The sequence below is a fragment of the Colius striatus genome, chromosome 8, assembly GCF_028858725.1.
Source record: "Colius striatus isolate bColStr4 chromosome 8, bColStr4.1.hap1, whole genome shotgun sequence".
Taxonomy (NCBI): domain Eukaryota; kingdom Metazoa; phylum Chordata; class Aves; order Coliiformes; family Coliidae; genus Colius; species Colius striatus.
Genome location: NC_084766.1, coordinates 38,712,591 through 38,725,236, shown reverse-complemented (window position 1 = coordinate 38,725,236; position 12,646 = coordinate 38,712,591). Strand labels below are relative to the sequence as shown.

At 49.7% G+C, this 12,646-nt stretch overlaps 1 protein-coding gene across 1 annotated transcript in view; it reads left to right on the top strand.

Moving 5' to 3' along the window:
* The window catches only part of STK32C (serine/threonine kinase 32C), a 69,994-nt gene that overhangs the window by 36,815 nt on the left and 20,533 nt on the right, over window positions 1–12,646 (top strand). Inside the window, exon 2 of the mRNA XM_062001219.1 lies at window positions 1,361–1,416. Within this exon, the coding sequence (XP_061857203.1) occupies window positions 1,361–1,416 (56 nt within the window). The remainder of the gene's footprint in view (window positions 1–1,360; window positions 1,417–12,646) is intronic.

The following is a 12,646-nucleotide window of genomic DNA, read 5'->3' as shown; positions in this document are numbered from 1 at the left end:
GAGTTCTCCTGCAGAAAATTTCCCATGAAAGTGACAAAAACAGTGTTTTGGATATAAGCCTTGCCCAAAAGGGTAAGAGGAACTCTATGGGCATGCGTGGGGTTTCAGCTCATCTTCAGAGGTAGCAGACGTGCATTTATTTAAGATCTGGGAGTGGGATTTGGAACATTTATAGTGTATTCTTTGCTCCCACTCTTCCTGTGTGATTTTGGTCTCCACTGTCAGTCAAACACGGGTTCAGTGCTGCCTTCTGACCATCTCATGCACTGTTCATGCTGCACATTCCCAAGCCCATGCCAAGCATTTCTCTTCATCCAGCCTTCACAGCTTTCTGGGAGGGAATCCTGAGGTTCTGCTTGCACTGTCAGGGTCTCATGGTAGAAATGTTGAGGGCTGATGAGTGGAGCTGATCAGGGTGCAGCTCAGTCCACTGCCGAGCAACTCCTGCACACGTCTGGCCTCCTTGAGAGCACAGTGGGCTAGGAATAGAGTAGTTCAGTTGGAAGGGACCTGCAATGATCATCTAGTCCAGCGGGCTGACCACTGCAGGACTGAGCAGAAGCTAAAGCACTGGTGTGCAGAGTGTGTGTGCACCATGAGCTTCATCTGCAGCCCTGTCCCTGACTGAGCTGTGAGCACAGCGAGTGATGAGGTATAAAGAGGCAGTTTTTAAATGAGAGTGATGCTGCGTCCTTTGGCTTTTGGGGCAGTATTTGTTTAGTTACCTGTGAGGCACTGCAACTCTATGTCAATGGGGATTATCTCATTATTGGTATAAGTAGACCAGTCTTTGCTAGTTGTTTAAGACTGATGTTAGATTAGGTCCCAGCAGTAGTTTGGTAAAAATCATTTTGTGTGCATTGGCTGCCGATGAGGGCAGCAGCTGAGGTGTTAGAGCTGTGCTGTCCTTTCTGGGCACAACAGGTCTGGTGCAGAAGGGTATGCACATGAAGAGAGTGGAAGTCAGTCGTGTCCTCGAAGTGGTGGCCTTTGAAGACAGAGTGCCAGGCTTCCTGGCTGGTGAGTGCAGGAGCAGCAGGAGCTGGGAGCAGCGGCTGCCCGTGCCGTGGGGCTGTGCCGCGCTGCCGCTGCTCATGTGCTGCAGCATCTCCGTCACACTCCTGCACCCACTGTGCCATTCGTTCAGTAACCTCATCGACCTGTTCGCTGGCAACTCCAAGTGGGTAAAAGAGACCGTTGAAAGAAAAACAACTGCTGTCCTGCATCTTCCCTGGAAGGGAGTGGCTTTCACTAAAAGCTTGGCCAGTGCCCTCCAGTTGTCCCCTTGTCTTCTTTTCAGGTACAACATCTTTGCAGTGAAGCATTCGCAAATTTAATTCCTTTTTTCTTTGCCTTGTAGTGAACTTTGACCACTTCCAGATTCTCCGGGCCATTGGCAAGGGAAGCTTTGGCAAGGTAGGCTTGAGCGCTCGGTCTTGTGTTATCAAGTGCCTGCTGTTACGTGCTGAGGGTTTATCGAAACAGTAACAGTGCTGAAAGAGGCTATTTTTATTGTCAGATGATGGCTGCTAAGTAAACACAGGAAAAATGTGTTTGGGAAAATATGTTGTTGCCATTTGGCATCCCTTTAATTCTTGGCATCTTGGTGAAGCAGGTGTGTTTTAAACTACAGGCACAATTGCGACCGTTTCATGGCAAATGCTCTTGATGTTCTCTGAGAGGATTTATAGGCTGTGAGGGGGGAGTTGGGAAGTGCTGGAAGTTGTTCTGGGTGGTTGACTGGCCTGGCACAGTGTGGTCAAGAGGGTTTTCTGAAGCCTTGGGCTCTTTCCCACTCAGAAATGAATTATGCTGAAGAGTTTTTGTTGTTTATTTTTAACAAGCTTTTTGCCAAGCATGTGGGAGAGGGTGGGAGGTGATGAACAGAAAGCTGGATGGTTCTATTCCTTTTCCATTCCCTTTTTCACTGACTCTCACTCAGTCCCTGTGTAGATAGCTGTTTGCTGCTTCGGTTGTGGCATTTACACCATTTGTTTGCACTGCCAGCGTGACGTTCAGGGGTGGGGGTGAGCAAGTGCCGTGTCCTTGCATGTGCGGTGTCCTTGTGTCCTCGTGTCACTGCTGCTGCAGCCGTACTTGTCTGCCTGTGCTCCACTGTGCCCCAGCAGCAACTGTGCCCCTCTCTGCACCCGAAGGACGGGAGCTGTAGGAGGGATAGTGCTGGTGATGATTCATGAAGACTGCTGGATTTGGTTGCGTGATCTTCTCACGGAGGGTTGTGTGGCGTGGGGCTTTGTGCCAGGACTGGGTGTTAGCTCAGGGCAGGGAAATGGCCTTTGAGATTGTGCCAAACGCGCTTTGTCAAACTTCTGCAATAGCACAGAGAAGTTGAGAAGCCGGTGCCAGTGCCTCTGCGTCTCCAAGCACTGCTAACAAAAACAGGGCAGGCTGAGCCAGCAAAGGAAAGCTGTACACTCTGTTGTTTCCTCCTGCTGTGGTCATCTTGGCAAGTTCCTCCCATCTTACTTTGATTGAAAGCTCATACTCACAGGGTAAGAAAATCTGAATCTGGCCCAGTGACTAAACACGAGCTGAAGTCCCTCCTTATGGTAGCCCTGTAAAGGAGAAGTAAACGGCAGAGGAAAGTCTCCCCGGATGCTCCTGTTGAGAATGGGAACTCTCAGTGTCTTGTGACTTCTGCTCATCACCAAAGACTGAAACTTAACTGAAAAACTCACTAAAAAATAGCAGCTAACACCTTTTTCGAGCTTATATGAGACAACTGATACTTCTAAATGTGAACATTCTGGAGATTCTATTCTGTTGAGCAGCAGGACTTGGTGCTGGAAAAGGAATTCTGCTCAGAACCTGAAAGGAGGTCCCAGGGCAGGACCTTTTTGGCTTTGAAGAGAGCTGTTCCTCATGGCAGCTTCCTTTCCTGTTTATGTTAAAGGAAGGTTAAGTCCAGTATATAGCAGTCTATCAGGCGTCAGAACTGTATATCCCTTTTGCAAAAATGCTGAAATGATTCATCTGTTGTCTTTCTGGGTGGTTGTGTCAATATGCTGAAATGCCTTTGATACCGAGGAAAGCCTGTTAAATTTACGAGGCCATTTACAACTTGTGTTTAATTACAGAACATGTAGAACTACCTACCTGAAAACTGTTACTTGAGGTTTATGAGTAATTTATTTGCTTTGGTTGATTTAAGCACTATCTGCCCACATTTGGGAAGATATTAAGAAGCCAGTGTCCTGTCCATCTCAAAGTGGGAGTGCAGCCGCTCAGTGTGCAGTGAGTGACCTGTGAGGCCGTGTGAGCTTGTAGTGATGGGCAGCTTTGGGCAAGGCATTTGCTTTCCACTCTCATTTTGTGCACCTCTCAGCACAGACTGTGTAGTCCTTGGTGCAAGAACTGTACCAAATTAAGGAAAAAGGAACTCAGAAATCGTGTTTGAGGAGACTAGAGGGCCCTTGTGGCTGTGGCATTTCTGCAAAACCCGGACAGTTTTTGTTTGCTAGAGACGGATGGAATCACCTTTAAGACACTGTGAATCAATTGAAGGTCATGCACAATTCCATGTTTACTCCAATTAGCAATTGTAGAACATTCTCCATACATATAAGAGCTAATTTCCAGTGTTTTAATAGGAGCACTGTGTTTCTCCTGTAGCACAGGCTCCTTTCTGGAGCACCAGTAGTTGCTCAGGTTTCAGCTGTTACCCAAGGAGCAGTAACCAGGAGAGGATTTCCAGAGTATGATACGTTTTGTGACCCCCTGTTTTAATGGGGAACACACTCAGAGTTTCATAATGCTTCATGAGAGGCATGATGAGACCTGGGAATCTGAGAAGGCGTTGGCCGCATTACAAGTATCCTGCTATTCCCCTTCTTAAAAATTCACCTCTCCTGCGGTGAGGATCTGGGGAACAGGGACCTCGACACACTGGCCGGCTGGTGCCACTGACGTGGGGGTGCGAGGTGTGTGTGGCCATGGTGGGGCTGGCGGGAGCCACGGCAGCCCCAGCACGGCAGCAGGAGGTGTGTGTGGCCATGGAGGGGCTGGCGGGAGCCACGGCAGCCCCAGCACGGCAGCAGGAGGTGTGTGTGGCCATGGAGAGGCCGATGGGAGCCATGGCGGGCACGGCAGCCCCAGCACGGCAGCAGGAGGTGTGTGTGGCCATGGAGGGGCTGGCGGGAGCCACGGCAGCCCCAGCACGGCAGCCCCAGCACGGCAGCAGGAGGTGTGTGTGGCCATGGAGGGGCTGGCGGGAGCCACGGCAGCCCCAGCACGGCAGCAGGAGGTGTGTGTGGCCATGGAGAGGCCGATGGGAGCCATGGCGGGCACGGCAGCCCCAGCACGGCAGCAGGAGGTGTGTGTGGCCATGGAGGGGCTGGCGGGAGCCACGGCAGCCCCAGCACGGCAGCCCCAGCACGGCAGCAGGAGGTGTGTGTGGCCATGGAGGGGCTGGCGGGAGCCACGGCAGCCCCAGCACGGCAGCAGGAGGTGTGTGTGGCCATGGAGAGGCCGATGGGAGCCATGGCGGGCACGGCAGCCCCAGCACGGCAGCAGGAGGTGTGTGTGGCCATGGAGGGGCTGGCGGGAGCCACGGCAGCCCCAGCACGGCAGCCCCAGCACGGCAGCAGGAGGTGTGTGTGGCCATGGAGGGGCTGGCGGGAGCCACGGCAGCCCCAGCACGGCAGCAGGAGGTGTGTGTGGCCATGGAGAGGCCGATGGGAGCCATGGCGGGCACGGCAGCCCCAGCACGGCAGCAGGAGGTGTGTGTGGCCATGGAGGGGCTGGCGGGAGCCACGGCAGCCCCAGCACGGCAGCAGGAAGGGTCCCAGCACGTCCTCGGGCTGGGGTTGCAGGCTGCCGTCCCTGCTCGGAAGGGTGCTGGCAGGCCCTGGGCCCTGCTTCTCCCCAGCCCTTCGAAGGAAGCTGGCTTGTAACCTGGTTTGCTTTGCAGAAGTACTTTGACTTCGTTATTTTGTTACTTTAATAATTCACACAGCCTCAAGCTGGGTATAGAAAAGCTTTAATCCATTTTTTAAAGGTCATAACTGCCCACCCAGTAGATAGACCGTAAATAAAACTCCCTTAAAGCCTATTGTCAACTGAATCCTCTTTGATACCAACACAAGTTTGATCCTTTGGGTTTTTTTCCAGCTCTTATAAATGTTGTATTTTTCCCCCAAAAGAAAGGCTAGAAACATAATCCTTTGATATTAAAATGCCATGGATGTCTTTGCCCTTGTTTTTCCCTGTGCTGTACTGGATTTCCTGCGAGGCTCAGGGTTTGTCAGAGCCGCAGGGAAGGTCTCGAGACACACGTCCCTGCCGGATGCCGGCCCTGGCGCACGCTGGCCACGGCCCTGGCGCTGGCAGCGGAGGGCAGTGGGACACCTGCCGTGTTTCCAGGACACTCTAGGGCTGAGATTGTGTTTGCTTTTTAAAAGGGCAGTGTGCTTAACTGAGAGGGGGCAGCCAGGTGAGAGGTATCTCTGAGTCCCAGGGTGGCAAAGAGCCTCCGGTGTTTGACCACTCGGCCCTGCCTGGGTGAGTGTTAGCTGGGCAGCCCCAGCCCTGGAGGAGAGAAGGGCCTTACTTGCTGCCCAGCACCATCCTGCGTGGCCCCCCGCAGCGTGTCGTGCAGCGTGTAGGAGGTCCTCCAGGCAGGAGACAGGCAATTGCAGGAGTAGTGATGTGAAGGACGTGCTTCCCCGTAGCATCCCGCATAGGAGCAGCTCCCCTGCCTGGGGAGCCCAAATCTCTCATCTGGCAGTGACCACGAGTGGGTACGTGAGAAAGCACAGAGCTCACTGTGGGTGATCTCCCTTGGATACAGCCTCCTAGGTAGTATTCAGTGACTCTTTGTTCTTTCTTGGACATTGCTAAGTGTGTCATCAGAAAAAGCCACAGGAGGGAGAATGGTGAAGAATGAAGATCCAAGTGACGATGTGGTTCAACAGTACCTTATTGTCCACATTGAGAGTCAGGGGAGCGGTAGCAGTACAATTACAGAGCAGAGAGTTCTGCCAAATGATCTCGAGTGACAGAGTGAGCAGTGACTTCAGCTGCAAGGAGGCCTGGGACATGATACTGTGCACCCCTGCTGGGGACCTGTTTGGGGCTTCTGGAGGATCAGACTTCATAAGATAGTGATTTATAGTAAAAGCTGCCCACTTTAGTTATTATTATACATCCAATGTCTTATTAACATTTGCATTAGAAATTGCCTGGGGTTTATTTCAGCCCCCGTCATTCCCTGTGGATGAGTCATGCCGTGGTGGGCCGGGAGGTGGGATGGGAGTGGGACTGCACCAGCAGCTGGGAGGCTGTGGACAGGAAAGCGGCGTAAGAGAGCAGAGGGTAGAAGTGGCCTCCTCCACCCAAAAACCCGCAGGTGGCCCCTGGGCCAGCCTTGCAGATCTCCCTGTGCAGATGGAGTTGTGGTGGGCCCCATGTCCTGCCCTGGGGCTGCACGGCTGCCACAGCCCCCGTCTCAGGCAGAGCCTTTGTGGCTGCAGAGGGGCAGGCATGAGTGGCAGCTCCTCGCAGCTGCCTCCTGAGGGATGGCTTTGCGTCGTGTGCCGGGCTTGCTCCTCACTCCTGCAGTTTCTCATGGAACAGCTCAGATGGCCTCTGTCACTCCCAAGTCCTGAAACCTGCTGGTTCCTAGTCATCAGGAGACTTGGAGGAAAGCAGGGTACTGGGTGTGAATTGTGGCATTTGAGTGCGATGCTTATTCTCAAACAGGCACTAACCCTGAGCTCACTGGGATCTGTCCACTGATTCATTGCATCTTGTGTCACAGGAAGCCTCCTGTGTATTTTGCTGAAGCCTCTTCAGGGGATAACGACAGCTTTTCTGGTCAGTACGTGACACCCAGTCTTGAGTCACAAGCACACGTCCCTGTTCATATAGCTCCTTCCTCAGACGCTTCCGTTCCAGGGCTGTGCAGACAGGCAGAGCACGCTGGTTGTGCCAGCTGCACCTTGGGAGCTCAGAAATGCGCTGCAGGCTTTATGCACAATCAAGGATAAAATTTGTGCATGAGCCAATCTCTCATTTATTCACCACAGAACAACCCAGAAGACATTTCCATTTGGTTTGCTCCCCCACACCTTGTAGACGTGTTCCACCGCGTGCTTTTGGAGCTGTTGGGGAAAGCGCCTCTCTACTCCTTGCCTGAAGTTTTGCCATTCTCTCTTGTCATCTTTTGCCCTCAAAGTGCACCAGCATGGAGAGAGTCTATACCTTGTTGCCAGAACAAAGCTTGGTTCTGCTAACTCTTGCATGGCGGTAGAACCTGATTTGTTGTGATGGATTTGTGAGGATTTCCTGGTGTCTAATAATGTGGTTTAATTAACGATGGAGCCTTTCCTCCCTCCTGGATCTCTGTGTTTTATCTTGTCTGATTGTTTTTTACCAATATATCACTCATACTTTGTTGTCTTTGGGGCTGGCACTGCCTCTGGTATCCACTTCCAAACAAGCTGCCTTTAGAGCCCCAGCTACCCCTGCCAGAGGAGCTGCGTGGTGCATGTCGTGGCACTGCCGCTTGAAGAGTCTGCTTGTCACTTGCTCTGCTCTGCCAATCAAGGACCTGTGGATCAGGTCCTGAAAATGGTAAAGGAGACAAAGATGCTGCTGGTTCTGAGGCAGCCCAGCCTCCCACGGGCCCTGGATGCTCTTGCAGGGCTTCCTGAGCCCTGAAGTCACCATGTGATAGGCATCCATGCTGCTTCTCTGCTGCAGTTTGCAAAAAGGTCATTAGTGGGAGGAAGCCTAGACAGCAAATCCATAACACATCTTCAGCTTGACATGTTTGTGTAAAGACTATGAAGTTCTTGTTTGCTATAAAGAGTAAAATGATGCAGTTTGTTACAGTGTAGGCAAAAGAAACAAATCCCCAGAGGGTACAGCTCAGACCTCAGGCTGGAGGCACGAAGCCAAGCTTTCTTAGGGACATCTCTCTCCTCTACAAGCCGCCTGTCTGAGCCACAGTCACAAAATCCTTGCACACTTGTGTCTGGATGCTTAAAACAAGAGTTGCAGAGATGTTGCTATGGGTGGGAATGTCCAGCGTGTTCTCATGTGCCCTTCTAAAAACAAGATGGTTTTCCATTTTCTTGTGACTCTTGCAAATACAATAGGTTTAGTTACTGTTACTAACCCAAGCTGACAATTTAGGACCCCAGGCTGGACCCTCAGGGACACGTCTCTGCCACATTCTGTGCCCAGTTTTCCTACCAAGGGCCATGCCCTGCCTGTGGTGGCTTTACCCACCAGCCATGCAGCTGACCCCAGGCTGCTGCTCTAATGTGGACAACACTAGAAAGTCTTATTTTTAAAGTAAAAAAAAAAAAAAAGTGTCCTGCTTTGCTAATGTTAATTGTAAATTTCTCAGTGGCTTAAATGTGACCAGCACTGTGATCTCTTTATTGTACTAACAAGCCATCGTACCTCACACCCACACGAGCTTGTTTGCTGAACCGAGAGCATGGGGTGTAGACTCATCTACAGGTCCTTAGAAGCTGTGGCTTATGAGTTTGGGATGTTCTGTTAATGCTCATGGCTGGACAATCCAATTACAAACCACTTAATGTCATAAATGATAAGGAGTAGTGTCCTCTGTTAGGAAAATATGAATGTGTCAGCGTGATACAGCAAATGTTCCCTAAGCACATTTATAGCAGTTTATGACAGTGAATATTGCCTGGGTTTAGCCAGAGCATTATGGGGTGTAGCACCATAATTCAGTGGTGTTTGCAGAGGGAGACTTTCTCCTTTTCCTCACATGATGTATTTTTTCTGCATCACTTCTTATTGAAGTGTTTGTGTGCTGCCTGAAACCAAGTCTGGATCTGACGGTCATTGTACAGACACGAATGGATAAAGCTGTCCTAGGTACAGTCCTGTTCTGGTTTTAGTGTGGTGGATACAGGAGCTGCCCACAAGCCAGTAAAAGTCGATTGAGATTTTCTATGTCTCAGCAGTGAGATGGAGCATGAGAAATAGAAACAGAAACTGATGCAACTGGTATACAGTTAACAGCAGAAGCTATGACTGTAATGATAGAATTGACATATTTGTGCCACAGTCGGAGAGCCTGGCCACCTGGGCTGGGCACCAGCAGGCAGCTGCAGCACCTGGGCTGCCATGGGACACAAATGCCTCGTGAGCCAGACTTACAGGCAGTGTCTTTGACATTGGTAAGCACGTCACATGCTTTTTGTTGTTCCCAGCTTTCTGGCCTGCCTTTCTTTTGAAATGACCTCTTTTCCAGTCTTTTATTAATTAGGTAGTGGTTTTCCTTGTGTCTGAGATGAACCACAATGCTGGGTTCTGGAGAAAGGCAGAGGAGAGGGATGTGGAAAAAGTTGTTGTTGTTACTTCTGTAGAGGTAGATCAGAAAGGTTCTGTGGAGGGTTGGGTATTTCATGTGACAAGGTTGGGGAGACCGTGAGAGTGCATTTCTTATTACTTCTGCTTGGGATGGAGCCTCCTCCCTCCCCTGGCCGCTGTATTGCCTGGTGTCTGGCTGCACACCAACCAGCTGAGTCTGCAGAGACCTCTCTGTTGGTTGTAGGCAACATTTCTATTTCATTTCTAATGACGTACCATCTCTGTTTCGCATGGCTTGGGAGTTTGGTGCATCAGGTCCTGTGCACCTTGGCCCTTGGTCCCCGTCGTCACACTGGTGAGCACGTCCCAGGTGGTAACTCACTGTTAGGTTAGTGGTGGAGTCGATCTTAAAGGTCTTTTCCAACCATAATGATTTTATGATTCAGGAGCTCTGCAGACAAGAGATGCTGCTTCACTGGCATGAAACCAAGTCTGAAAAGCAAACCAGGATTGTTATGTTACCCTGGCCTGTGGAACTGGATTCTACTGAGAGAGCAGTGATGGGTGGCAAGATAGATAGCTATGTGCATATGTGTTCATTTCATTCAAACTGGAGAATTTGTTTTCTGAAAGAAAACTGTAACTGTAGTGTTGCTTTGGCTGTTGGAAAGATGCTTTTGTAATGTTTCATACTTTTAAAATTCATCGCAGTTGCAATAAACTGTATTTTTTCTGTATGATCAGGAATTCTGCCTCCCCCAGGAAAATATTCTCAGCTCTAAACACAGGGCACTTTTTTAAAAAAGAAAAGAAAGGAAAGGAATGGTATTAGGCAAAAGTCTTTTGTGTCTGATTTTCACTCGCACCTCCTGTTTAGTTACTATTTATGTGCAAGATCCATCAAGAATCCTTCTGCTGTTCAGTTGCAGAGTTGCAGTAAGATTCTTGTGCTCTGTTATTACTTTTGATCTAAAAATTCTTTTTAAAAGTAAGTGCTAAAAATTCCTCTAAATAAAGGTCAATGCAGCAGAAAATATATATCTGCTCATATCCAGCAAATGGTGCAGTTAAACCAAACCATGCTGAAGGTTAAATAACAAACAAGCCATTCCCAGCTGCCTGACGAGTGCCACTTAGCACAGGGATCTTGGAGCTTTGTGTGGCCGCCACTCATCCCGGTACAAAACAGTGCCCTAGGTCTGCTTGGCCCAGAGGTCCCCGGGGCTCTCAGCACTGCTCTACCTTATTTCCTCACCGGGGAAATATATGCAAATGCAAGCTTAGCGGAGAATGTTTGCGTAAGACACAGAATATAGATTTTAGCCCCCTGCTAAAACCCTTTGGCTCACCAGAGAGTGAGATACACAGGGTTGTTCCTGAGCAGAGGGCTCCGTTGGAGACCTCTCTTGGCAGCTGCCTCTCTCCTGGGCAAGGCCTCATGATCAGGGAGAGTTTAAGCGTGATCAAGCGCTTGCTTGGTGCGAGCAATGAGCTCAAGTATTGACCTTCCACCTCCCAATGCCCTTTGCCATTAATCCAGCGAGCAGTTTGCTACAAGATGGATCTCCTGGCCATGGGTCGTGCAGGGCTGGGTTGGGTAGCTGCTGGCAGCTCTGGGCAGCCGGGCTGAAGTCACAGCCATCACTCAGTGACGTCTGTCTGATGGTCATGGAGAAATGCACAGACCACTTGAGGGATGGTAAATTAGCTCAGCAGCATTCATGAGTGGAAGCATCAAAGCTCTGTAGATGTCTAATAGGAGAGCTGCAGTAGATAGATGCTCTTCTCTGCTGTTGGATGCTTGAAGCATATTTCTTAGTTTTGGTAATATGAAATAAATTACTATTGTTTGGTGGGTTTGACAGAAAGACTTGAGAAGCAATGCTGTGGCTCCTTGGGAACAGGGTGGAGGCAGCCCCTTGCTGGTCATGCATCTGCTCAGGCTTAGACGGTGGACTGGCCACAGTGATGGAGGAAGGAGGCCAGCCAGAAGGAGTTTGTATACTGTGGTAGTTTCTTGCTATGGTCTCTGTTGGTGGCCCTCCAAATGCTTTGTGTTGGGCATGTAGGACAAAGGGAGAATAAAGCTATGTTTTGTCAGATCCTACAAGGCCTAGGTTTGAACTGCCATACTAAGGATTTAATTGCAATACTGAAAAGCAAATGTGAAGAGGTAGGACTATAATCTGGCCAAACTTTCATCTAGCCAAGTTACTGGTTTTAAACCTGGAGACCAGTGCTGTGGTTGATGGGGAAATTAGTGCACAGTATGTGCACAGAGGTATTTGTTGTCAAGTAACAATTGTTTATAGTTATTATGGTTTCTGTCTGCCAGCTGGCAGACCCAACAGCTGCAATTAAAGTTGGGTAGGTTTTCATAGCCCTGGCATATTGGCAGTTTCTAATGAGCTGAAGTCAGCTTTACTCACCTTTCTGCCAGGTTCACGATTTGCTGGCATCTCAGGCACTGGTGTCTGCGGTGTGACAGCTCTGACGGGTTCTTTGCGACACTTTGCACTTGGTGCTGAGAAACAAGCTCTTTGAGTACAGAGGACCTTCGCCAGGGGTGTCTCCCAGGGCAGATCCTGTTGTAGCAAGCTGGTGGTGAACACATCAGCGCGATGAGATGAGCTTCTGACAATGGAAGATTAAGCATTTGGCTGCAAGCGGCATTAATTCCTCCTGAAGGTGATTTTCTTCAAATTGCACTGTGAAACATGAGTATCCCTTTCTTTCTCAGTTGAAAAGTTGTACCTGTATTTATTTACTTCAGCTGGAATAGAGACTTTGGTGCCTGGGAGGCACTTTGTGTCGGCGACACAAAGGGAGATGTTGGGCCGCGTCACTCTCACTTGCCCAGTGCTGCCCGGCAGCGCCACTGCAAGATGAGTGATGAGGCTTTTGAAATAGCACAGTGAGTGTTCTTGCCTTGGGACCAGGAAAAGCTTCAACATTAATTTACATTCAGAGATTAAATAAAGCCCTCCATTCTGTCTTGGAAATAATTAGATCTCTCTGTTCCCAAGTTTTGTCAAGTATGTAACTAAAAGAAATCATTTGTTCCTCTGTGACCAGTGTATAGAGCATCACAGAGTGTAATCGTGGCTGCAATGAAAGATGGCTCCAGATACAACACTTACCTCAAAACGTGTGTCAGCCATAGGAAGACTTGCTTTGCACACTTTATTCAGAGAAGACTTGTTCACTAGAGTTGTGTACAGGGGTCCAGATCCTCGTGTAGATCTGTGGAGGGCCACTGAGCTGGAGTAAATGGTGGATGCAGGTTTGGATCCATCTCAAAGGCAGAAAGAAGATGGGTCAGGGTGTCTACAGG